General features: G+C 36.7%; 1 protein-coding gene and 1 non-coding gene across 2 annotated transcripts in view; both read right to left on the minus strand.

Annotated features, from left to right (window-relative positions):
• CEP295 (centrosomal protein 295) overlaps positions 1–27,958 on the minus strand; it is a 46,347-nt gene that overhangs the window by 7,573 nt on the left and 10,816 nt on the right. The window contains exons 7-22 of the mRNA XM_074860292.1: positions 26,598–26,738; positions 25,325–25,508; positions 22,569–22,760; positions 21,341–21,565; positions 20,012–20,118; positions 18,302–18,514; positions 17,389–17,486; positions 16,181–17,264; positions 15,057–15,228; positions 14,771–14,923; positions 12,927–13,151; positions 6,988–7,094; positions 4,693–4,831; positions 2,913–3,146; positions 1,429–1,580; positions 1,020–1,179 (exon numbers count right to left, since the gene is read on the minus strand). Coding sequence (XP_074716393.1) covers positions 1,020–1,179; positions 1,429–1,580; positions 2,913–3,146; positions 4,693–4,831; positions 6,988–7,094; positions 12,927–13,151; positions 14,771–14,923; positions 15,057–15,228; positions 16,181–17,264; positions 17,389–17,486; positions 18,302–18,514; positions 20,012–20,118; positions 21,341–21,565; positions 22,569–22,760; positions 25,325–25,508; positions 26,598–26,738 — 3,586 coding nt within the window. The remainder of the gene's footprint in view (positions 1–1,019; positions 1,180–1,428; positions 1,581–2,912; positions 3,147–4,692; positions 4,832–6,987; positions 7,095–12,926; positions 13,152–14,770; positions 14,924–15,056; positions 15,229–16,180; positions 17,265–17,388; positions 17,487–18,301; positions 18,515–20,011; positions 20,119–21,340; positions 21,566–22,568; positions 22,761–25,324; positions 25,509–26,597; positions 26,739–27,958) is intronic.
• Positions 5,079–5,162, minus strand: LOC141940334 (small nucleolar RNA U2-19). Its single transcript, XR_012627961.1, has one exon. It is a non-coding gene; the product is annotated as a small nucleolar RNA U2-19 (small nucleolar RNA).

Consider the following 27,958-nt stretch of genomic DNA (forward strand, 5'->3'; position numbering starts at 1 on the left):
ACTTGTTTGGAAAAAACAAAGATAATTGACTAGGAACATTTACATTATAAATACATCTATTACTTAAAATATTGTGCTGCGTTTCCTGTTACTGTTCAGCTTTCTGGTGGAGAGCCTTAAAACATTGAAACACCTGATTCTTGGTAAATAATAGCTTCAGAAATATTTAGATTACTACTAGCTGCATTTGGAATTTCAGATTGGTCCTGTTCTTTAGAATACATGAAATAATAAGTTAATTTGAATTAAACTGCAAAACGTTAAAAAAAAACCCTTTTCCTGCTATGAGCTGCAGTTAACTTAATGCTCCTGTAGAATCATAAAACTTTTAATCTACTAAATTAATTACTACATTGAAATCTTAAAAAGTTCCTTCCTCTTTCTTTCCCCCCTTTATTTTGCAGATAGATAAAGCAATTCTGTAATCAGACCAAATATTGGACCGTGCAAGTATATAATGACTACTGGTGTGACTTAACAGTGGAAAAGGAAAATTCAGTGGTTTCTTGAAGGACACAATGTATAAAAAACCAAATCAGTTAAGACCAAAGAGATTCTAACACTTATACCTCAAAATTTTAATCAGTTTTTCAAACTTTCTTAATTTCCTTGAACTTACAAAATTATGGATATGCACAAATATTTGGAAAAGTACTTAAACTGACAGTTTCAGCCAAAGTTGATATCTATTCACTAAAATCATAATTACTGCCCAAGTAATAAGTAACATAATATCCATTACAGTCACTTGACTATGCAGGTCTGCTTTTGTATTAAAATCATAACTGCTGAGGAAATGAAGAACTTCACAAAACTTAGGAGTTCTAGCCATTTAAAGGTGGTGGAGAAGACAGTGTGTGAGAGAGCAGCAGCAGAGTTAAGACATTTCAGAGTAGGACTGATAGAGAAGTGAAGAGTTCCTTCCCAGTTTCAACACAGCAAACCCACCTTAAGGGTTGGTATTACATATTGGCAATAAGTTGATTTTTAAAGCATTGATCTAACTATACTGTACATACCTAGAGTAACATTTTCTTTAACATACTCTTCTGATATAATGTTGTTTGGCCCATTTGTTTCAAGACTAGAAGGCGAGCTGCTTCTTTGTATATTTAAACTGGAGTTTCCCACTTCTAGAAACATAGGTGTGTCTTGACTTTTTGTTGAAAGTTTTGAAGTCTTGTGTCAGAAAAAAAAAAAGAATCTTGATTAAAATTAATTTTTCCAGAAATATGAAGGATAAAAAAATTAAAGGTATTATTTGATTTTTGGATCACATTTCTACTACAACCAGCAAAAAAGCTTCCAGTCCTAACTATATCAAAACTGTGTTTCTTCTAAAGAGAAGACAGTATAGGGATTATACATTAAAATCTTACAGAAATCTTAAGCCAAAATATTTCCTCCATCAGAGTTTTTCTGTAGTACCTTGCTAAATTCTCTGTCTTGTGAAATTCTGTATTGAGAACAGGATGATGAAGTATCAGAGTCAAGTCTTGGTTCCAAAGGCTGAAAGAGCTGGTGATGGAAGTTTGGAAAATGTCTCTCCATCTCAGGGAAATCAAGTTCAGCTGCTAGAGCTATAAGACAAGAGGTTATTTTAAAAACAAAAAAACCTCAAATCAACCCCTCTCAAAAAAACAACAGACATATCACACCTTGCTTCTATATGCAGTAAATAAAGCATATAGAACTCTGCAGGTATACAAACACAAGCTTGTTAAAAAAAATAGTCTTTACAACATCCAAGTCTCACTCTGATTCAATGCAGGTACAAAAAGTAGCAAGGAAGAGCTACACTGATGCTTTTTTTTTTTTTTTAAATTAAAATCTTAAGTCCATAAGCTCTCTGTTCAGCACTTGTGAGACTGTACCAGTACTAGTGTGGGCTTCCTGGTACAAAACACACAGTGACACAGTGAAGCAAGTCCAACGAAGAGCCATAAGGATAATTAAAAGAAGGATGAAGCACATTATGTTCAAAGAGAAGCTAAAAACCTGAGTTTGTTCAATCCTAAGAAAAGGCTTGAAGGTGCAGGGGAAGGGGCATGCAAACCTCTGCTGTCTACTGCATCCTAAGGTACAGCACAGAGAAGATACAGTCAGTCTTGAACATGTTCAGTGAAAGAAAAAGAGATAATGGACACAAGATGAAACACAGGCAATTCTGGGTGGATACAATTTAAAAAAAAAAAAAAAAAAAGGAAGGAAGTTGTTAAAAGGTTGCCCAGCAGCGTACAGAATCTCTGTCCTTGGGAGATATTCAGAACTTGCCTGGACAAGGCCTTAAGCAATCTGTCTAAATTGGCTCTGCTGTGAGCAGGAAGGAGAACTCAGATTACATAATTAGAAGCCCTTCCTGGTCTAGATTAATCTATAATTCTATGATTCTATGTTTTCAAATATTCCAGGAGGAAGCGGTTCAAATTAAAATACTAGCGTTATCCCCACGCTAGGTCATACAGATGTTATTTTCACTAACAGTTATATTTTTCTCGAGAGCACAGAACTCCAACCAGTCTGTTAATCAGAGTTTCATCAGCTATGTCACCCTATGTGAATAATAAAGTATTATTGTCTCTACCTTCCTGAAGAGAAAGTTGCGCATAAACAAGTGATAAAATTGACACAGGTAACAGTCTAGCCACGGTAGGAGGAAGCTGCACAAAACTAGACTATGATCAGAGATACCTGATCAGACTATCTCTTATTTTTTGCACTACACTATGCTATGTGGACATGTACATAAAGCAAAGCATGAAGAACATCAAAGCAAAAGTTCTCGCATGTAGAAACCTTATTGACTTTAAAATGTAAGCTAAATATTAATACAGATCAACACAGAACACTGAGTAAACTCCTCCTCATTCTGTATGACAGCGCAGCACAAAATGCTTTAAAATGGGAAATACCTTGGAAAGATGTATTGTCCTCGGAGTAAGAGTTCAAGTGTTCAGTACATTTCCCCAAGATCTGCTGTATCTGACTTCCTTTATAAAGGTACATCTCTCCTTCAGGCAACTGAGTTTCAGAGGCTCCAGACAAATTCGCTTGCCTCTGCTGCAAGGTAAAAGGCAGCGAGGAGTTCCAAGGGCAGCTTGCTGTTTCTCTCAAAATTCTATCTTCTGTACTATCAGAAGACAATCCTGAAATAGTAAGCTAGATGTTCACAGTTTTGCATATAAACCCCTTACGAAGTCATCTAAAAGACACTGTTTAATATCCTGAAATATTCATACAGAGCTCTGCACTTGTTTCTTTAATTGTCTCCTATCAATGCTCCCACAAACCTTACCACAGATTTCCACAAATTCAAGTTGGCAATATCTAATTAGGTAGTAGTCAGTCTAGTTTAGCACTTTTAGAGTATGTAGACCTAGGAAATACTGAAACAATAAAATAAAAAAATGAATACTGTTATTTTATGCTAGCTAGCACATTTTTACCTCCTATCACATATAAATGTGCCAATCCTTTAATGGGATCTTGAGTATCTTTATGGCATCGAGCAGTAGTTTTACTCACGCTTAAATAGAAATTGCCTGATACCAACACAAGAAATCTGAGAAAAATCAAGGAAACCAGAATCGTGTTCCTAGTTAGACCACCAACCCCTCTTTGTCTATATGCTTACAGAAGAATTGCACAAAGCTAGCAGAAAAGGTCGTTATTAACCATTGAGTGTATAGCGAAGACACAGCCAGACTTGAAAAATTTATTCATGTAGCTAAGTAACCAAAACCTTCAGTATTTTTCTTCCACAACTGAAAAAAAAACAATAGAAAAGCTACAAACAAATGATCTTCGAATTTGCTTTAGCTTTCTTACATCAATAAAACACAGCTTTGTCACATAAGTTATAAAGTTTATTACTCAAAATGACACTTATCAGTTTAGAACATTAGGGTTAAAATGAACCACTGAAATCTCAGGCTGTAAAAACAGTAGCCTTCAAAAATTGGTTTATAAATGTGGAATAACTTATATACACATGTGGTTGTTTATGAGATCAGATGTGTGTCAGATTAAGACAATATTACGCCTTAAAGTAAATAAATCCACAGATCACTATCTAATCGCTTTCAAACTCACTTCCCATGTTCACAAGTGATAATGTCAGTATATAGAGGAGCAACTATATATTTATTAAAAATGAATTATTTTTAATTTTATGAAAAGCTAACTTAAAATCAAGAGGCAGACTACAAGCAAAAAAAGGATATGAACACATATTTCTCAGAAAACTATTAAAAGTCAGTATGGCATTCAAATGGCATTTTCACAAATAAGTTAAGAATTACTATGGTGACAAGTAGACATTGGAACAATTCTCTTAACAGCAAGACAACGATCATAGTTCTGTAACAAACTATGATATATATTGATTAGAGGACTTTTATCACTGTATCATTTGGGGATCAATTTTTTTTTTAAGTTTTGCCACTTGAAAACTGCTAGTGTTACAGTTGCTTAATAAAACTGAAAATATCCTTTGCCAAAGCTGACATGTTATAAGGCTGAGTTATTATAAAAGTAAAAAAACCAGGAGCACATAACAAAACATTCTAGTTACACTCGACTCTAAGATGTATCAGTAATTCTTAAGTGAAGTTCCACATTGACCTATTCTGCTATAAAATAAAGAGAATACACAATTTTCCTTTTACAAGAACAACAAAACTGAACACTTACCAGTGTCAACGGGGCTTACATCCAACATTTCACTAGTCAAAAAGCTTCCAGTGGAAATTGTTGAAGATAAGTCACAGGGTATTCCTTGCATGAAAGCCTTTGAACCTAAGTTCACGGATACCTCTTTAGAAAGTACTTCCTAGGATGAAATAACACACCTATTACCATGTATTCAGATATCCATAATGAAAGCTTTAAAACCACACATTTTATTCTGAGCTCAGTTCAAGTGTAGAAGCCTTCATGTTTTGCACAGTCAGGCAAATACAGATTCATCATTGCTCAGTACAAAACGTTCACACCCAGACACATCACTCCCCAACAGCCCCCTCCCCTCAACACACACACACACACACACACGCGCACACACACAGAGTTAAAAAGCCTCTCAGAATTGCATACAAATCACAACACCTGGAAGATTATGATATCTTCTGGTGGTCAGATTTGGCTATTTCTCATCACAGACCCACTTCAGTAGAATTGTAGATCTCAGAGGAACATACAGACAATGAAAAACTCAGGAATTTTACAAGTATTTGCAATACTGAGCCTTTTGCATGCAGGAGGCTGACTTAAAATTTTAATTCTACAAAGTTAAACTAAAAATATACAAACTATCCTAAAATATTATCTTCCTTAATTTTGAGGTAAGCTCTATGAAGTCACAAAACACAGAATGAGGGTTCTTGTACTTCCAAATTTTGAAGAATTAGATGTGAACATTTCTTCCCAAACTCTGAAATAAAATGTGCACTAAGAAAACAAAAGACAAAACTTTAAGAAACCCTTCCCCTACATTTCTCATCATATACTACTTTATATATTTAACATAAACATGTAAAACATGTACATTTAAAAGTAATTTTATATACACACAATATACATAGCATTTTTTAAACACTGTTTTTATCTCCTGACAAAATGATGGGATCTTTGGGTAAGGGAAAAGCAGTGGATATCACTGGTGTTGATCTTGGCAAGGCTTTTGACAGTGTCTCTCACAACATTCTCTTATCCCAGTTTGGATGTCACAACCTGGATGGATGGACACATGGGTAAAGAACAGGCTGGATAATCAGTCTCAAGAGGACAGCGATTAAAGGGCTATACTCTACCTCGAGGTGGGAAACAAGTGGAGTACAACAGTGGAGCTGGGCAGTGTGCCCAGATGGCAAATAGCATCCTGGCTTGTATCAGAAATAGTGTGGCCAGCAGGACCAGGGCAGTGATCATCCACCTGTACTTGGCACTGGTGAGGCCACACCTCAAATACTGTGTTCAGTTTTGGAGACACCGAGGTACTGGGGCATGTCCACAGAAAAGAAACAAAGCAGGTGAAGGGTCTGCAGCACAAGTCTTACAAAGAGTGGCTGAGGGAACTGGGGTTGTTTAGTCTGGAGAAAAGGAGGCTGAGGGGACACCTTATCACTCTCTACAAGTACCTGAAAGGAGGTTGTAGCGAGGTGGGTGTCAGTCTCTTCTCCCAAGTAAGAAGTGATACGATGAGAGGAAGTGGCCTCAGTTTGCACCAAGGGAGGTTAGATTGGATATTAGGAAACATTTCTTCACCAAAAGGGTTGTCAAGCATTGGAACAGGCTGCCCAGGGAAGTGGTTGAGTCACCATCCCTGGAGGTATTTAAAGGATGTGTAGATGTGGCGCTTGGGTACATAGTTTAGTGGTGGACTCTGCAGTGTTAGGTTAATGGTTGGACTTGATGATCTTAAAGAGTCTTTTCCAACCTAAATGATTCTATGTCAGGGCTCTGTCCTAGGACCTGTCCTCTTTAATACCTTTGGCAATGACCCAGGAGGCGACACCATACTTTTATAGTTTGCAGATAACACTAAGTTGGGAGGACCACCCAATACATGAAACAGCAGGGCTGACATCCAGAAGGACTTTGTGAGGCTGGCCCTACAGGAATGTTATGAAACTCAGCAAGAAAAAAAAATGCTAAATGCAGCACCTGGGAAGGAAGAACCCCGTGCACCAGTCCAAGCTGTGGCCTGGCTGTGGAGCAGCCCTGTGAAAAAAGGACTGAGGAGGCTTGGCAGACAGCAAGCTGAGTGTAAGCCCACGGTGTCCCCTGGCATCAGAGGGGCAACAACATTCTGTGCAATATGAACAGGAATAGAGCCAGTAGATCCACTGCAGTGATTACGTCTCTTTACTTGGTGCTTGTTATATGCTACATCTAGAATACTACACCCAGTCTTAGTTTTCTATGAGATGGAAAGATTTCATCACAAAATAAAAAGTTATCTTATATGGTTATTTTGATATGACTAACCATATTATCAAGTCTGAATGATGGTCCAGAACATGTTGCAACTCCCTCTCCAACTTCAGCAGCAAGAACTGGTGAATCTTGAGCCACTTGAGAATCCTGGGACTGGGCTGAACACAAATGTAAAATAAGTAATAAAGAATAGGCAACTTTCAAGTTCATAGTTAGCAACTTTTTGAACAAAAGATGGCAGCAATACTCTACTGCTGCTGTCCTCACTATGGGGCACTGATTTTGCCCATCCTTACCACTTTCTTCTCACCTACAACACACTTTCTGCTCAACTCTACCACCAATTTAATTGGCAACCAGTGGTTCTCCTTGACCAGCCTTCCTAAAATTTTTAACTAGCAGAGCATGCAGGAAGAGCTAGAAATTCATGCTTTGGCTTTACAGAATGAAACATGGCTTTGCTAGTGTTACTACAATCATTTAATTGGGGTGGGGGAACCTCTTGCCCTCTACCATTACAATGATTACAAAGAAAAGCAGATGTTTTAAGTAGATCAATCAGAAACACTGGATTACTTAACTACAGCATGACTACTACCACAGAGTTGAATCACCTTTGCCACAATGCTCTTATACATGAAAATAAGTAAGATCAGTATCTGTGCAAAAGCAGCACCAGAAAAATTGCAATTTCTGTATTCAGTGCTGATAAGCACCTTCAAAGTTTGACAATTCTAAGACTGTAAATCAATTGCCAACAAACAACAACTCTAAAATCAGAATTCTTCTTTCCAGTAATAATTTTCAAGAAAGAAGTACTAAATATCAAACTGCAATCAAACAGTAGAAGTGAAGTAGGTATGTTTTCTCCCAATTCTGCAAGGGCTGCAAGTGACAGAGACATTTCAAATCCCAGCAATTGTAAGACTCTATACTTCAGCAGTTCTCATAACATTTTGTGAATCCTAACACTAGTTTGTACCTTGTATAAGCTGAAATTTTTTCCTACTATACAAAAAAAGGGGGAGAGAGGTTTCCTTTGTGAGGCAACACCAGTGAAGTATCTATACGATGTGATACTTAAGCATCTCAATAAATATGAAACATTTTAAAAGTCATTTCAGGGCTGGGGGTGGTGGTGTGAAAGTCTAAGGTTTCCTATAGCTGCTATCATCCAGTAGTCTTCTAGGAGAAAGCAGAAGACATGAAAGGAAATACACCTAAAATATATTTATTGGGATTAAAAGAAAAGTTAACCTATTCTTAATTCATTTACTATGTTATTACATTAAATGCTGACTGATCTCAAAATAAAGGGTAAAGAAATTCTCAAATGCCTTATTTTTCCTCCACTCACAAATTCTCCAGAAGCTTTTAGCAGGCTTGATCCTGATCATTTATGACATTTTGATCTACTGATGTATATGTATACTAATGTCTAAAGTACATTGGTACAACTACTTTGGTTACTACCAAACAGAGCTGTTGGAAATAAGAGTTTGCAAATAATATGAAGAGTAGAAGAACAGTAAAGAAATGCAGTAGCACTGCAATGGTGAAAATTACCTCAACCTCCTGCAAAGCTGGGTATGTTAACACTGTTTCCATATAGATAAAATTATAAATCTAAGAGCACAGAACACTGGTTTCGGATCCCTTTACCACAAGTATGCGCAAAGGTCTTCATGTTCACAGGAAAAATAGCTTTTAAGGTTTGAGTAGAACAAGGTAGCAACAAGCTCCTTGGTTGGAGTAGTGTGACTTAGTCTAGATACACTGCAGAAGTCTGGTCCTCTTCTTTGGAGCAGAATATAGGGGACAGAGGATCCTGAAAATGAGCAAGGCGTTGAAGAAAATTCCTTGAATCATTATGAAAACTGCAATGATATTTCTTGGTATTTAAATATCTCCATAGCAGAAAAAAACATGGGTTTTCTAAAGATTTCTAAACTCAAAGAAATTGATAACAAGAAGCAGTGGCTAGAAATATCTGTCAGACATTCAGAAACTGGAAATAGACCATTTATTTTATAATTTGATAAAAAATTAAATGCTGGAACAAGCTACCAAAGAATTCTCCATTTTCTGATACCTTTACATCAAGATTAGGTATTTTTTGGAAATAAATGATTTTATTTTCTAAAGTATATCAGTATGACAGGTAGTAATTTAGGATACACATGAGATGAGATTCAAGCATTTAATACCCTCTTGTATATAAAGTCTATAGAGAGCTATGCTACAAATGTTTAATTCCTATACTGTAATAACATGCATTGTTCTTGTGATATGAACAGTGGCAGTTTCACACTATAAAACAAATTATCTAATTAAAAATACAACATGCTCATATCTCATGACTTTATTACCGTTTAAGAATATTAATGTATTTGGTGACTCAAAGGAGGGGGTTTTATTCTTCTCTCCTCCCTCCAAAATAACAGTGTAAGGTTCTTGCTCCTCATATCTTCCTGACAGCGGCATGGGACTTCCATGTTTTAACCTCCTAGCCACCACACTGTGACAAAGAATTTGTATTTAAAAATTGAGGCTGTAATATCCAGAATGCTTTTTTTTTTTTCCCCAACAGAAATTGCAGTAAAATAACAGCAATTATTTTAGGGTGCAATTTGAAAGAGAAAAGACTGAACGACAAACCACTCTGAAGACAATATAAAGACAGGGATTAGTCCAAATCCAACCATGCAGACAAAAAAGTTGTACTCCATGTTGGTTTGGCTAAATTGGTGATGGATAAGACAATCTGTCACAATAATCAATTATGGACAAGTATTTGGCACTACTAAAAGTAAACTGAAATCTTAGGTTAGCTTGGATCACAAAAAAAAAAAAAAAAAAAAAAAAAAATCACACTTGGAATAACTTCTCTGTATGGAGTAGCAATACATGAAGACAATCACATCAGGAACCCTGCTCAAGGGGACTGCTGAAGATGAATAAAGAGAGAAAAGCCTGTTGATATGTAATGAAGAACTGTGAAAGAGATGTACGTATCAAATCTAGCCACTGTTTTCAGGCTGACTTCCTAAGGAAGTGAGGTTTATGCCATCAGACTGTTTCATCTATAGGGTTACTCTGCAATTCCATATTAACCATTTGCATTCTATTAGCTCATTTTAACCAAATTGGATTAGGAAGAATTATTGAGTGTCCAAAGCTCCTAACTCATCTTGTCATACATCAGTGGCATGGTAAGAGAGACCAATCCAAATCTCAGCCTCACTGTCAGCACTTACTGCAACACCACTTTACTGTCATCTCTGGCTGACAACCAGCTGATCAGTTTGTGTAGCACCTGTAACTGTTCCAACACTGAATACAGGGATTAATTCTCTCCTAACTAGAAGCAGTCCTTAAGACCTGTTTTATGTTCAGACGTGTCTGCCTCTAAATTTGAGAGTTCAAGTTACTTTTCTTCTTGAAGTACTTGGAAGAAAGAAATACAGCTAATTATAGAAATTTTTTAAAAATTGTTTGTTACCCAAGGACAAGTCTCACATCAAAGGAAACTCACCTTTGCTGATAAAGTATCCAAGCAGATTTACCAAGTTTATCTTTTTAAGAACGTGTAAAACTATTACCTTTTATCTTTAATGCTTTATTTTAAAAAAGCATGTGAGCACTGATTAATAGGGTTTGTGCACATCTAGTGGTTCTGCAATCACGAAATCAGTACAACTCATAAATTGTAAAGCTTTACATTATTTGATCAAACAAAAACTACCAATAACATCACTTCAAAGCATAAGGTCAAAGATCACACGTAGAACCACTTATTTGCTCTCACATTTAGAGATACAATTACATCTTGAAAACATGGGAAAACTGCAAACATGTTCTGGTTAGAATCAAGTAGCAAAAAAAAAAAAAAATTAAAAAGCAATTAAATAAAAAATAATCAAAGCTACTATTGTAAGTAACAACTTAAAATGCACCTTAAATTTCCCCTTCAGAAATTTTATATTTAACACGGACTGTAGATTTTCTTGCTGAAGATACTGCACTAGTTACCAAAAGTACCACAGTTTTGGTAGTTGAACTGCTCAAGAGGACAATCCTCTTAAATACATAATCACAGAAAGCTTTGCTTTTTTTTTTAATAAATATAGATGTTCACATGTTTTCTCATCCTCTCACATAAGCCACTGCGCTGTTCATATATAATATCGACTAGTGTAAAAGGACACTACACTAAGATATTTCATATTAATTTGGTAATGGCTGATCTAGCAATGCCTCTACAACTTACTCAGAAAAATACAAGCCTTTTCTTCAAATATGGTTTAAAAAGACAAAATTCTTTATTAATAATTTAAGGTTAAATATAGGTATACCTCAAGAACAGTATTCTGAGAATTAAAGAAAGCAGTTGAAACAAAACGAGCTTATATGTACTTAACTTCAATTCCTAATAAAACCTCATTGAATTCAAAAGGGGGTCTAAACACAAACTAAATGAAAAGTTATCTTAAGATTTGGGGCAGAAATTTCTAGCAAAACCAGGAGGTACATACTACGTAGCTGTATTACTCATCAAGATGTACAGATAAGGTAGCAAAGTTGCTGAAAACTCCTTTGCAGCTCTAGTAATAAAACTTTAGATGGATACTGAAAACTGTACCGGACCATGAGATGCTGTCATCTTGTAATAAGCTTCAAAGCTGCTTTGGTCAATGTTTCACAAAGTTTGTGTTAACAGCTCCCAGCAAGTCAGACATAGCATTTCTCAGTTATAGCAACAATAAACTGCATTTCCATCTGTAGGAAATTTTGAAGAGAAGCAAGTGCATTGTAACAAACTACTGGAGCCTTTGAGTTAACATTATCCCAAGACTGGAGAGACAAGCTAAATTTGTACAGGCAGGAAGAAAAATTAGAAATTGAAAACCTTGACATCCACTTGTTACTCCAATCTCTTGAAAAACTTCTTAGTAGCCCACTTTCTTTGTTTACCTAAGACTAGTCACCTTTGTCCTTTTATAAGCCAGTCAGCCTACCCATAACATGCTTCCTAGGTTTCAACAACCTTGTAAAAAAATTATTTTGAACATTCAGAAACCACTTTATAACAAAAAACTTTTTTTTTTTAGTAACTAAACCAAGTTGGTTTAATTTATGGAAGCAGACTAACTTTGTCACATATGGACACAGTCTATCCTCAAAGGTGTGATCTCTAATAAAAGCTCTTCACAGATGAACAGAAGAGATCAGAATTTAAGTAATCCTTACATTATTGCACTATTTTTATTTTTGTCATAACTAACAGCTGATTCTTTCAAAGTTGTTTTGAGCTAAGGATAACACTCAGCCTTCTATTTTTTTTGTCTCAACTGTATTTTTAGACAATTTCTTATATGAACTGATCTTTCAGTGTACATCTACATTAGCATGTTAACACTGCAGAGTTCTATTTGAGCATTAGCTTCCTTTGTGTCAATACAAGGAATCACTGGGTACTGAACCAGGCACACCACTGGGCTGCTCAAAACAGGTTCCCACCTGGTGGAGCTGCAAACCTGAACACCCACAGTCTGGGCAGAAGGTACCTCCCTCAGGAGGAAGACACACCTGTGGCTTCTACAGCAGTTTGCTCCCTATGCATGCAAGGGACAGTGCTGGTAAGGGCAGGGCAATCAGGTACTAGAAAAGAAGTTTCTTTACAGACAATTCTACGAGGTACAGAGGTACAGATACAAAGCACATGACTTGGATGAGAAACTGTTTACTAGCAATGAAGTTTACTGCAGAGTGCACTTTTGTTAGTAGAATGGTAATAGATCACCAAAAAACAGTCACTCTGAGACACATGCTTACTGAAACACCCCTTTTTACACTTGATGTTAAAAGTATTTAACTAGCACTGCATGTTCTTTAACAAGTCAGGTCATATGCTACAAAATAAATAGCAGTAAAATTAGCAGTGCTGAATGGTAGTCACATAATTCCTTGAAGGAAGAGGTTTTCCTCACCTGAATCATATGAATTTTCAGCAGTCATCAGCAGCACCTGCTGCAATAATCTACTCGACTGCTTACTTTGCCTTGGACTTCCATTAGAGATTTGTTCTTCATAGTTTGTTATGCTCAAAGGTAACCTGCCCTCTTCATGAAGAGCATGACTGTAATGTTTTACATATGCAAACTCCCCAATGGTCGAAATGGGAGAAGATTCTCCATCAACAGAATCTGTTTTATCTGAATTTAAAACATCTGTAATCAGTTTAGGTATAGAAATGCAGTGTTTTGTACTTAATGAAAAACATTAAGATGCGCGTTCCATTCTACAGAAATAACCTGCTGAATTTGTACAGTGCTCCATTTTAATAAAGTTAACCATATCAGGTCCGTAAAAACCTTTGCATTACACAGTCTATGGATTATACAAATTGAAAGATTGTACAGGTCACAGACTTCTCAAAAACTAATTTTTAACTAAAATATTTCTTTCAAAAAATTTCAAACTAATTTTTCCACATAGCAAATCCACCAAAATTTTCAGTAAGTTTTCCAGATCCAGAGGCAATATAAACTTCTCTGCTCTGGCTTAAATACTTCTCCCCAACCCACCCCACACAACAGCCTTTTTTGGCCACACAATCCAATTAAAAAAAAAAAAAAAAATTAAGTTCAACTTTTTACTACCTGCCATGACCAACAGCTAGATAATATAGGACTACATCACCTGTGGATCATAATGGGATTACACAGCAAATGAATATTCCCTACTCTAGAACTCCACTGGATAATCTTTCAGAAAACTTTTTTGGTATGTATTTTGATTTTTAACCTTTTTTTAAATTAAGTTGTGTGTATTCTCAAAAATAATATTCTCAAAGCCAAGTGCTTTTGAGAATACAAATATATTCAAAACCTTCACCAACAAAACTTGTTGTCTAATCAAGATACCAAATTGGTCCAACAAGAATTATTCTGCATAAACTGACACTGACTAGCATTAATTACTTTTCTTTAATTAAAGTATGTCCCATATCAGCTGTTTCATTATTTTGCTCAAGATGAATGCCAGCCTGACAGGCCTTTAATTACTCAGATTGTTCCGCTTAGCACTTTTAAAAACACTGCGACAATATTAAAATTTTTGTAAAATACGCATTAAATTTTAGCTATGAAGAGACTTTACAAAATAAAAATAAAAATTAAGTGTTTACATTTAGAAAACGCTCATTTCTTGTATCTGTTAATTAACATTCCTTACAGAGAATTACAAAGCATTACATGCAGATTGTAACAAGCATACTTAAAAAATGATAATTGCTTTGTGTAGTTGCTCTCTGAAGTTTTTTACAAAGAATGTTTTGTAATTGAAAAAAGCAACTAAAAAGATGGTCCAAAAATTTCTTTAGAAACTTGATACTAACTCCTTATTTAAAAGATTTCACACTCACTTTCTTGGTACGCTCAAAAGCTAAACCTTTAAACACCATCCATCAATTCTGATGGTTCTCTTTACAATTTTTGTACAATTGTCTATAAACACTGACCCTGCCCAACAGAAAAATCACAAGGAACTTAAGTCATGGAATTACAGTGAAATTTCCTTGGTGAAATTTTGTTTCGATTATGTTTTTCTAGACAGACACTGACAGGATAAGCTTTCTCAATTATAACTCACTTTGCTAGTATATAAATTATAACTTTAAAAAAGGCAACAGTATCAGCTATTATTTCATAATCAATCATCTCAAAGACTCTTCAGAAAAGATTCATTTTCTCCAACCTCTATTTGTCAGGAACAGCAGCATTTATTATATATTTTATATCCATATATATATATATATATATATATTTTTTACCTGAAAAAGAAATGTTGCAACTCTTTGGTGTGTCTACCTCTGGTATAACACTAAGTTCATGTTGTTCCAAATCAAGCCCTAACTTGACTTTTGCCACAGGTGGTTTGGAAGATCTCCATTTCTGTTCTCTACATAGAGCTTTCTCAGACTGTTCTGTAAAACAAAGTTTTGAACGTTGCAATAATATATATACACATACATCAAATTAACTTGGGGAGATGGTAGAGAACTCCATCTCAGCTGCAAAATGAGAAAAATTATAATGAAAAATACTATGCAGCCTTACCGGTTTGCTCAGCTGAACCAATGCACTGTGAAATCATTTCACTTCCATGAAATTTACTCCTGCCACAATTCTCTTGCTGGTAGTTTTCTGAGACTTGGAAAACGTCGGTCTTATGAATCCAGTCAGGCTTTTGTGCTTCTATGATGTCTTCATTTGTGCACATATGTCTCACCTTAGAAGGGGGAGGGAGGAACCAACTGTATGTGAGATTTATACATATTTATCAAACCAGCATTTTCTTGATTGTGTATTCCATGCAGGACAACATTGAGCACTCTGGGAAAGTAGTTCAAGTATGCAAGATACTGGACAGACTTACTTAGCTTACAAAAACATTTGGACATAAAGGTATTTTATTTAGCTCTACAAATCTAATGTGCTAAAACATAATTATTTACATTTTCAAGGCCTTTGTTATATTAGAGCAGAATACTCAGTATTTTTAACAGGAACGATTCCTGAAGAGTCTGCTCTTAGTTTTTCAGCTCCTGAACTCAGGGATTTTAGCTGCTTTGAGACTGCAAGAGCAAGAGACAGGGACTCTAGGCAACAGTCACTTTTCTAAGATAGCTTCTATTTAAAAAGAAAAAAAGGAGCAAAGGAGCTTCTTTAGAAACGCAAAAATAAACCTGGATTTTTCTTCTATACCCAGAAACAAGCAAAATTACAAGTCAAGAGTGCAGCTGCCAAACCAATTTCCTAATGGATACAAATAAAAAGACAAACTTTAAAAAATAATCTATTCAAAATGCTTATGATATCCTTCGAGGTACTGTTAAGTATTTTTACTACAAGAACTGTTTTACACATACAGCTGCATTTCTAGAGCTGAAGAAAACTGTACCTGCAGATATTTTGGACAACATAACTACTTCAATAGGCACTACATTCAGAGACCAAGCACAGAAGTTCATACTATTTCTGTTAGACTGAACAAAACAGCACTCTCGGGGCTTACAGAAAACTACTGATTACAAATAACAAGTCCTAATTAAAACTTTCATTATGGTAAATCACCTAAAACTATCAACACTCCATGGGATACTTTGCCAATTGGCAGTATTCACTCCTAAGTCTGATCACCTACTAGATGACTCACCATACAAAGCATTCATAAAGCTTACCTTCTTGTTCAGAAATTCTTTCAAAGCCTCTTGCTGTCTTTGCATCCGTTCCTTCAATTTATCTTGCTTCTGTAAAAGTAGTTGCTCTTGTACTTTCTGTCTAGAAAGAAGAGCTTCTCTTCGTGCATCTAACTGCTCTTGCAATTCTTTCAAATACTTTTGCTGAGCTTGGATGCTTTCTGATGAGGCCAACACTCTGTCCCTTAAATTCAGTATACCAGAATAATTTAACAAAGATGCATCTCCCGTTTTTGGTATCAAGAATTCCTCCACACCCTGGGTTTTAGATTCTTCATGAGAGAATGTCATGGGTTCAGAAAAATTGAGGGGTTGTTCAAGGCTTGTTTTGATGGTGCTCTCTGCAGATCCCTGCCGATACGCCACAGAATCAACTGAGGCTGCCTGAACTATACAAGATTCCTTTGTTGCTGGTATGAGGACTGTCTTAAATGGAAGCTCTTCTCCAGCTTCTCTCTCTATTTGATGGTTAGACATCTTCTGAGATGACTCTTTAAAGTGCACTGTTTCTGAAGGCTCAGAGGAATCTTCTGCAGGCAAAACAAATCTAACGTGTTGTACATGTGCTTCCGGTTGCTTTCCTACTGCAGTGACATCTTCCATGGCTAACCCTGATGGTAACTGGAATTGAGATGGTTCTCTGACGTGATGATTGGAGGCTTCCAACATTCCCACTTGTTCCTGTGAAGGACAGCCACACAGCAAACAAAACTCTCCATGCTTCCATTTCGATACTTCTAAAAGCTGTGCATGTCTGCCAGGACAAGTGTTATGCATTTGTTGTTCATGTTTCTGTGAAGATGGTTTCTCCAACAAATGCAGTGTTCCTGAAAACACAGGTAGCAACTGTGCATGCTCTTGTGCATGAACTTGTTCAGATGACTGGTATTGTGTTGGTTGCACTCCTTGCCTCTGTAGAAGTGGTTCTGAGACAGGCTTTAAATTAAATGATTTTGTTTCCACAGAGCTCAAAGGTGTTACAGAAGTAGACAAGTATCTTAGCTTCAGTTTATTCTGATACTCCTGTAGACGTTTTCTAGCTTCTTCAATGCTCTGTTTGTGCACCCTGAACAGAATGAAAACATCAATCTTTTCAGAGTGGTGCAAAGATAAACATGGATTTCAATAATCAAACCAATTCAAATTATTTTGAAACAAGCAACTCAGTTCCATTTCACAAAGGAATTTACCTGTTTTGCTGCAGAAGACGTTGTTGATAATTACGAATCACATGTAAATGGCTGTCTTCTCTAGGAGTTCTGGTTTGTGATACGGTAGTATTTCCAGTCTAATCAAAATAAAATAATTTAAATGCACATATACAAATAACTCACAGAAAATTATTAAAGCAACAACTTCAAGCTGTATGTTGTTTCTCCTAAATCTACAGAAGCCACTCTGTACCACCGTTTGAAGACTGTGAGATTTCAGCCTGAGGCAATGAAGCTAAAGCAGTTTCTGGAACAGATGGCCTACAGCTACAGTCTCTCTTGGCAAGCCAAGCATACACCATCAAAGTTAATGGTGCTTACAGCAGCTTAGCTCAAAGAGGTAAATGCACCCAGTAGCAAACTCAGGGAACAATGATCCAACAGACTGCATTTTCAAGGCAATCAGATTCTCCGAAGACTACAGATTGTGCAAATGATCAAAGATTTTTAAAAAAGATTACTTTCCTTCAACATCCTCAATAAATTCCTCTCCTTTAAGTAGCTGTTTGAGATTTAGACGGACAAAAACACAGAGGTGGGGGCTTTTGTCTTTTTTCTTTCTAAGATTTTTTTTACTGCTTGCAAAAGGATATGTGTACATGCATAAGTATTATATGACTAATCAGATTTTCCTAATAGGTAACAGATATGCTGTCCCTGGGACTACACAAAGACAATACAATATTCAAAGTCCAGTGATATCATGTGAAATATGAGCTTCTACATTAGACAAAAGGAAGCTTTTACATGTACAAACTTCTGATTCATAACCTAAGAAATAAAAATTGAAAGATTGCCTTGATTGATATAGGTTAAAATTGGCAAATGGTACTCTTGATTTTTATAATAAGCAAAATTGAAAAGCTACACACAATTTTCTACAATTCTTCACCTCATGTTCCACTTTGTTCTGCTGATCTGTAGAGGGAACACTGCAGCTTTGTACCAGCTGACCTTGCTCTTCCTCCTCTTTTTTCTTCTTAGCCTCCTCCCAACAAGTTTGCATTTGGATCTTCAGAAAATCAGCCTCCAAACGTGCTCTTTCTTCTTCAATTTGTTTAAGCAAGGCCAGCTGTTCCTGTTTCTGTTGCTCTATTTGCTCCTTCTATTGAGAAGAAAAATGAGGGTGAATCTCCAGATCTGAATAACAAAGAAATCAAACACCCTTCACACACACACACAAAACTTTGTTCCAACTTACAGCAGAAATTTTATTGCTTGTGACAGGCATTTCCAAACTGTAAGAGGCCTTTAAAAATAGTTCCAAAGTTAACAAGAATAATTTTGGTTTACTGGCTAGATATTTCTAATAGTCTCTGAATCCCTTTAATATTGCACTATTATCTGTTCTCAAATTAATAGAACAGATAAAATCAGAATCTAACCACTCAAGACACATTATCATTTTCCAGAGACTGCAAAATAAGTCATTTTCTTAAACTGAATTCAGAAATCTACTTTGCATTTTACAGAGCTTTTCATCAAGAGTTCAACACATTTAAATGTTAATTCAAGCCTTATAAAACTTCTGAAATAGCTAATGTATAACCACTTTAAGAGCACTCTATAAATCTCTGGTTTGTTTATTTTTATTCTCTTTCCATGTACCTATCAGCTACAAATCACTTGGATCCCTGCATAGCAACAGCATATATACTTTTAGAATGGAAGCAAAGAAAAAAAAATCAAAGTACTAGCAAAGATGAAGTGGACAACAGCTTTTAATGAGACAGTCTGAATGGGGCTGTCAGGAAGAGCAGCCCGAGGAAACGCTAGACCCAAGAACAGTTAATGTGGACATAGCAATATATACACCTGGGCAGGTTCAAAGCACTTTCACAGAGGATCGGCTGACGTTTTTTTTTTTCCTAAAACAATATAATTTTGTCAAATTTTTGTTTCCTGAATTTCTGAACTTTAACTCTACCATTTAAGGCTGCACTAAGACCTGAATTTCAACTTTCTTTTTTTAAAAAAAAAGATAAACTACCACATAATAGCTGGTAGGTCTCTAAGGATACAATAAAAATGAAAATACAATGAAACATATACACAATACTTTTAATTAAATAATACACAAATTTATTATTTTCCAAATATATTAAGTGTAGCATTCCTGTTGACACAAAAGACTTCCTGCATTTGTTTCCTAGTTAATTACAAAAAAATCCAAAATACTCAAAGCTTTTCCTGTTAGTCTAAACACAATCCCACAGACCTTCCTACATTATTACACAGGGTTAGTAAAGTTTTCACAGAGTTGTGTACTGTTGACTACATCCTTCCTAAAGCAAGGGTATTAATCTACAATTCGGATTCTCATTTAATCATAGGCTGGCATCCCTTGCCTATAGCACTTGTTGGATTTTAAGAAACTGGGTTTTTCCACTCTATTCTAGATTCCAGCTAGGGCTTAGTCATTTTTACAAAGTTAACATGCACAGGCTAAGGAAATAAACTTCTATTGTAACATTTTCTATAAGTGTTACAAGCACATTAAAAGTCTATAGCTGCTGCATAACCTGAAGCATTTTAAAGTCTTCTGTAAATCACTTTTTTTACACTATTACTGAGATAGGAATAAGTACACACACACACTTACCCACTTTTGTCTCTCCTCTTCCATTCTAATTTTAGCTGCTTGTTCTTGAGGATGGATTAGAACTGGATTTTCAGCTGCAACTGTATTTTCCAACATTTTCACAGAGTCTAAAATATACATGTTATCTAACTGTAATTGCAGTCAGAAAGAGCCTTGGATCTTCTTTACATCTTGTTTTACAGTTTCCCAACCTCTCTAAACAAAATGTATAAACTGCTCTTGAAAAGATTACCATCTCTATCCCACTACTCTGCCTGTCTCCATAATCTGGAAAATTAATGGCCTTTTATCATGTGTCTTTCTTGAATATACAGGAATGGCCCAGCTCCAACAGGACTAAAGATTGCTTCTACCCAGATTACTTTGTAGCCTAATAGCAAAATCATCAGAGGAATAAAAAGCCACACATTGACCTCTTGGAACAAAGAGGGTGTAAAACTGACACTCTCTGGGCAAATGATCTAATATTTGGTTATTGTACAAAAACCAAGTCTTCATCCTGTACTATCAGCTTCAAATAGCAGCACATTCTCCCCAGAAGCATGTTTTCACTCATGCTGCACTCTCCAATGCCCAGGCATTATGCTGGTGTATCCATGTACACAACTGAACTAAATCACTTAATCTCGTTAAAAAAAACAAGCACCCTATGAAAGTTAAAAAAAAAAAAAAAATTGCCACAACTTCATCATTTTAATACTTCAGAAATCCCACTTGGCATACAAGTTCACCAACTTCAGCACTAGCGTAACCAAAAGAGCATAAAGGATAGAAATGGGAAGTAACCACAAAATTATCTGGTTACCAAACAAAATGAAATGTCTAATTGGTGTAAATTCCAGTTTTAGAAAGAGGCTTTTCAGAATGGTGCCTAGAAGCAGAAAAACACCACCATGATTTCAAATACATCGGCTCATGCTTGTTTTGTGCATTTCTAGCTGTGAATCCTTGAAGCATCTGACTTTTCCAGTTCAACAGGTACAGAACTTCAATGCCCAATTTTGCACTGAGAATTCTACTCCTGGAGGCAAACACCTATTAAAGCATGGCAACACCAAGTGTGACAACAATTTGGGCAAGACTTAAAAGATACAAAAGTATTTTGGACATCTTTACTCCACAAGTTGGGAGTTGGGCAAGTTGGACATAAGAGCAAAAACCTCTCTCATTTGTGGTTTCAACAAATCCACAATGCACTGTGGGCAAGAATAGGAGAACTGTACTTTCTGGCAACATGACAAAACACCACCACTGAAAATTCATTAAACAGTCCACCCTTACAAGTCTTTTTACTCCAGCACAACAAATTTTGATGCATGTATTACGTACCTTTGGCTTCACATACTGTATTTCTCTGTTGCTCATAGTTAAGTTCTAAATCACATAATGGTCTCTCTTCACTAGCAATTGTGCCTGATTCAATAGTCTCAATTTCACTTTGAATCTCTTTTTCACTTTTTGATGTCCACTCCTCTTTTTGACTTCTAATCTTGTTTAGCAATTTCTTTAAGGCAAGTTTTGACTGAGGTTGGTGAGTTTTCGCTTCTTTATGATCTATAAAGAATATATGCTGTTAAGAGTTTTGGGTAATGAATATCTTTACATCATAAAAACAAAAAACTCTTTTTTGCAGGGTTTTTTGGGTTTTTTTAACTGCTTACACAGTTGGACAAATTGCTCAGTTATATAATCAAGTTTTAAAAGCTTAACAATATTTTCTCCTACCTGCAAGAGAGAAGCAGTAATTTGTCTCTGCATGCTATAAAAGGAGGGCTAAGCTAGTTGTAGTGTTTCAGTCAGACTACTCCTAGACTGTACTGTTGCAAAAATAAGCAGTACTATTCGCCCTGTCTGCCTGTACGTTCCTGCCCTCTCTTTTGTATTAGCACTGGCAACACAATGCATCACAGACCAAAAAACAGATTGTGCCAGCAAAGGGATGCAGCAGAAATGCTTGGCCAAGCAGCAAAGTTCACTAACACACATCTTGTTGACATCACATTATCCTGTACATGCCACAAGTGAAGAGTACACACACACGCGCAACTTACACAACTTGTTGCAGCCTACTCACAATACGGAGCAACTCAATCACAAACCTGAACATAAAGCGCATACAATAAGTAGACCTTGTATTAAAGTTAAAGCTTCACTTTGAAATATTTCAAAACACAAAACAAAAAATATTTAAGTTCACATACCAGCATCATCCCATAATTTACACTAATTATATAGGAATAATTATGGCTATCAACAGTAGTTCTTACAACAATTAAAAACTATTCTCAGTATGCTAATGAAGTATATTAGAAAAAGAAGTCACATTTTCATTCTTAAATTCATAATCATTAGTGTGTTATCATCCATGAAAAACATCATAAACCATGTGACACCAAAGTACTTCACAGGCATTAAGGAATTTTAGTACTTAAAGATATTTTTAGTACTTAAAGATATTTTAGTTAAATCTAAAGTTAATTTATTTCCTATGTTAAACTAAAACTCTTATCTTCTACCATAAAACCAAAAAGTTAAATGTAAAGTTTAAAAGCTTTACTTTCTGATTCTTTAGGGACCTCCTCTTCTATTATCTGTCCCGATTCTTGTCGAGTATCACAAGCAGATTCTGGTTGAGTGTCACAAGCAGATTCTTGCTCCAAAGAGATATCAAGCTCATTATCTTGAGATCTATCAGAAGGGGCTGGCAAAGGCTGTGGCTCAAACTGCAAAATCAGGTCTCCTTTCATTTCTAATTAAATAAAACAACCAATTGAAATAAAAAGCAAACAACATTGCAAGACTATACCCATCATACAAATCCATAGGAAGTTCAGATATCAACAGCTTGTTTCACAACAGATTTAATTCAACTTTTCCCTTTTCCAAAACAGAAGATTCAGAATTACCTTGATCAATAGCCATCTATTAACTCAGAAATTCTACAGGCTTTTCCACTAGAATATGCTATATCTTTCAAAATAAAAGTTTATGTGATAAAAGGCTCATCTTTACACAAAAAGCAGCATACCAGAACAATTCCACACAGGAGGATCCCAGTAACTTCATCAGGGTAAAGACACACCCTGACCTGGCTGCTCACAGGGCTGTCACAGGAGAGTGATTGATCACAAGGTCCAGGTGTGAAATCCTGGAAGACCAGTCAACAGGAGTTCTCCCATGATCACCTTACCAACTGAGGGGGCTACTGCCTCCAAGGGGTGTGGGACACATGGGAAGATCATGTTGGGATTGTACACCTATAAATATTTAGGGGAGGAACCAAGGCAGGGAAAGGAAAGGATCAAGTTAATCTGGGGAGGAACAAGTGTGAGGAAAAATATAATAAGGGGATAAAAGGGACCAGTCAATACACTTGTCTGGCCATGCACTTTGCCTGACAGTCTGTCCTGTCATCTCACTAAATTCCATTTCTAGCTGTTTTCCTAGATGAAGAACCCTCTATTTTGTTTGCATGTGTGTGTAAGGATATATAGGGGCCAGCAACTGGAGTGGGGACCAAAAGTCACAGGGGCATCTGTGTCCAGATCACCGCCAACTGCAGATACCAGAATGAGTACATATTATGTGGTTATGAGTACCAGCATGCAGTGGCTAGCAAATTGCAAGCCACGCTAGACAGCAAGAACGGTAAGAGGCTTAGGAGCTACATATCAAGCAGCCATAAGACTGGGCTGGATAGTGGAGAGGCCAGGGGATCTGTGAGTTGGCTAGTGGAGAGATCAGGAGATCCAAGCTACAGGGGAGACCATGGGATCTCAAAGTCAACTAAGAAACCTTCCAGCACAGGTGTGTACATCTCAGACAACCAGAGACAAGAAGATCCAGGGTTCAGCTACTGGGTAGACTGAGTATAAAAGGTCAGGAATCCATATCATGTGCATGTCTGAGCATATGTTCACACACCCAGCTGGGTCTCTGCAGCAACAACTGGAGTGGAGCAGCAGGTCTTGGGGCTACATGCCCAGGAGCCAGCAACTCAGAAGACTAGGGATCAAGAGCCAGCTGCTAGGTACAGTGAGTGTCTAAAGCCACTTACTGAGTGACCCGTAGCACATATTTGAGCATAGCAGTGTATATGTAGACGTGTGAGGTAACTGGAAGGCTACAGAGTCCAGGATGAATTACTGGGTAGACAGGGTGTCTAAGACCTGTTCCTGGGGGATCCACAGTGTGACAGGTGGAGGAGACCTCAGGTACAGAGGACAACTGAGTAGACTGTCTAAGACCAACTGTTGGAGGGATCCATACTGTTATACAGACACATATCCCACTAACAGGCCTTCATGGTGAACAGGATGAGGCCATTTGTGTTGTTTGTGTTTAATGTGAGTGCTGTGTTTTCAGTGTTGGCCTGTGTGGCCAGCTGTGTGTACACATACCGAAAGCCTGTTCATGTGTCTGCCTCCTGTGATTACACACACAGCCTTTCTACCAGCTTGTAAGGAACTGAAGGAAGAAATGCCTCAAACATTCATGACACAGAAAACCTCAAGGAGAAGCTGTGGCCTTTGTGATTAGTCTAAGGAATGTCACCCAAGGAAGCGTGGAGTGTATCGAAGGATGCACTACTCCCTTGCAGCTGCATTGACAAACTCCTTAGATAAGTCTCAAAGGGGGGGACATGGACTGAGTGAAACCAAATGCTTCCCCGTCAAGCACATGTACCACTAATCACTGCCTCCACTGTGTAAGCCCGATACTATGTGGCTCTACTGTGCAAGCCAGACACCATGCATGCCTTGCTAATGACTTCGTGCCTTCACCACTGAAGAGGTGACAAGAACTTATAAGAGGTGATCACTTCTGCCCCAGGAGCTGGATGATGCTCAAGAAGCATGAAGTCAGCAAAATTCAGGGAACTGAGAAAAAAAAAGTATGCTAATCAGGTGATAAAATGAACTTAAGAGGCAACAAACTTTGCTGTGTGTGCACCCTCCACCCAAGATTACTGGACCTGAGACAAAGCTGGATCCGGGGGTGGTGATCCACATTTCTTTGACTCTTTCTCTCCTTTTTCTTTCCTTTCCTTTCTTTTCTTTCGTATAGATTTAAGAGACCACATTGCCTATTATCCTCTTCCAAGTTTAAATTGTTTTCTACTGCAAGTAAAACATTTTAACCAGTCGTTTGGTGTCATTTCACCTTAATTTAACCTGAGGGGATCACAGAACCGTTGTGACTCTGTGGGCTTCCAATCCAGGTCATGACACAGCTCGACCTGGGAATGGACAGCTGCAGCAACCTCTCCTCTACTGGGCTACCAGATTCAGCAACCTTCAACAAATTACTTACTCCTGTCTTCACTGTACATATCTTCAAATGCAAACTCCAATTCTCTCTGCCATTCTTCTTTTACTTCCATGCGTTTGTATGAAGGCACAAAATGTTGAGGTGGCATCTGCGCTACAATCTGTCTTCTGCGCATCCGATCCATATTCTGCATTTGCTCAAGTTCTTTCAGTAGCCTTTCCCTGTCCTTCAAGTATAGAGAGGGATAACAAACATTCAGAGTTCACATTCAGACAGCCATATGTCAGGACTGATAAAACACTTCCATTTGGTTACCATGAAGTTTGTTTAATCCTTAATGTTTAAAGTTAAATCTATTCTAGAGAGAAGGTGCTCCTTTGGGAGAAGGCTGTATCTGACCTTTAAACACAGGAGTCATCAATACTACCTAGAAGATCTAATGTTAAATAAAGTATCAGACTGTACACCTGCAGGCCAACTTTCCTCAACAGAATTAAATCTTCTGTTTTATAAGGTAAACGAGTACTTCCTTTGACAAGTTACTTTTTTTAGTATATACTTCAGCAATCGCTACTTTTTCAGATGTGAAATACATACTCTTGGCACACTGCAATTATATATGAAAGCTGTTTAAAAAAAGCTTTACTTGAAGTTTGGTTGTGGTTTTTTTTTTCCTGTTAACTTAATGAGCATTGTTAATATTTCCACAGTTCCCCATTTTAGTTTGGTTACTCATTCAGGGCCAGTTGTATCTCAACTAAAATAAACAAGGAAGCTTTTGCTATTTCTAGCCTCCAAAAGTACTTGTGAAGGTAACAGACAATAAAATGAATTTCAGAGCATACCTCTAGGTACAAAGACTTTTCTCAATAGTTCAGTTATTTCTTAAATGAAACAATTTCAGTATTTCCAGACTTATACACCAACAGAACCTTGGTCTCTAAGTAAGAACTTTGAAAAATTTTCCAAAAATGAAAAAAATAAACTGTTGCCTTCTAATAATAAACTATTTTTTTTCCCCTGAAGCACAGAATAATCAACTGCAGATAAAGCTGATGAGGAAAAGTAGACCTCATCACCCATTTAAAAAGTTTAGTTTGATTATTACTGATTGGTCAAACACTATGAAGGGGATACTTTCATTCTACCTCCTTCCAGATAGCCAAAATAAGCAAACAGAGTTTGATGTTTTTTAGACACGTTCTGAAAACTCCATTTAGTCCATCAATTTTAAATTCCTATAATTCTTTACTAATCACCTACCTACAACTCAACACTGGTCATTTTGACATTAAAAACAGGTACAACTGCCTACCTGAGCCAAATGGACCTTCTTCAAGGCATGACTTCCTCTGAGATGTGCCTTTTCAAGCTGCTCTCTTCTCTCCCTCTCTGCCTCTCTGTGTAGTTCCTCCAAACGTTTCCTTTCTTCTTCAGCAGCTAACCGAGCATCTGACTGGCAGTCAATCAATAGTTAAATCCATGAAGTTCTTTGTGGTAGTTTAAAGCATACGTAACAATAAATGAACAATTCTGCAGCAAAAGCACTTTATTATTTTACCTTTTAAAAAAAGAAATATGCATATTTACATATTCCATAAGCATGTCAAAGCGTTCTAGTTTCAAACTGTACTAGGGACAACCATTGGTATTTGTGTCCTGGTTTTGGCTGGGATAGAGGTGATTTTCTTCCTAGTAGCTGCTATAGTATTGTGTTTTGGATTAAGTATGAGAATAATGTTGATAACACACTGACATTTTTAGTATAAACACTACTTAGCAACAACTAAGTCAAGGATTTTTCAGCTTCTCATGCTCCACCAGCAAGAAGGTTGGAAGGATACAATAAGCTGGGAAGGGACACAGCCAGGACAGCTGACCCCAACTGACCAAAGGGATATTCCATACTGTATGACATCTTGCTCAGTACATAAACTGGGGGGAGTTGGTCCTGAGGGGCAGATTGTTGCTCAGGGACTTGCTGAGCATAAGACAGCAGGTGGTGAGCAATTGCATTGTGCATCACTTGTCTGTCTTGCATTTTAATTTCACTCTTTTTGTTATTTTCCTTTTCATTAAAAAAATAAATTGTAATTTCAATTATTAAACTGCTCTTATCTCAACCCCCAAGTTTTATTTGTTCTTGGTTCTCCCCATCCCCAGCAGTGGGGACAAGTGAGCAAGCGGCTGCATGGTGATTAGTTGTTGGCTGGGGTTAAACCATGACAATTTGTTACAGTGGAATGGCTATTTTTCCCACAATACAAGGTAAAATGAATAATACAGTTGATATTACAGATTGACTACTTCTGTCCTCATTGTTTTGTTTTAAACAAGGGCTGCGGGAATAAATCCAGAAGCTTTTTCACTCTCATATGGGAAATGAAAAACAATCTGCAATTTTTAAATATGAAAAAGTCTTACTAACACATGAAAATTAAAAAATACTTAAGAAAAAAAAACCTAAATCATTGCACATAAGCAAGTCTACAAAGATTAACATTTTGGAATTTTCCATGACAAAGCTGAATAAAGTATCTCTTCTTGTTGAGGCCTAGTCCTTCAAATGTTAAGAAAACCTAAACTTCATGAACAAAAACTTCATGAATGCACTAAAGAAAATATTGACAAAACCAAATTTATTGAGAGCTCTTTTCTAGTCTAAAAGGGGCTGAT

Source organism: Strix uralensis, chromosome 2 (assembly GCF_047716275.1).
Source record: "Strix uralensis isolate ZFMK-TIS-50842 chromosome 2, bStrUra1, whole genome shotgun sequence".
Classification (NCBI taxonomy): domain Eukaryota; kingdom Metazoa; phylum Chordata; class Aves; order Strigiformes; family Strigidae; genus Strix; species Strix uralensis.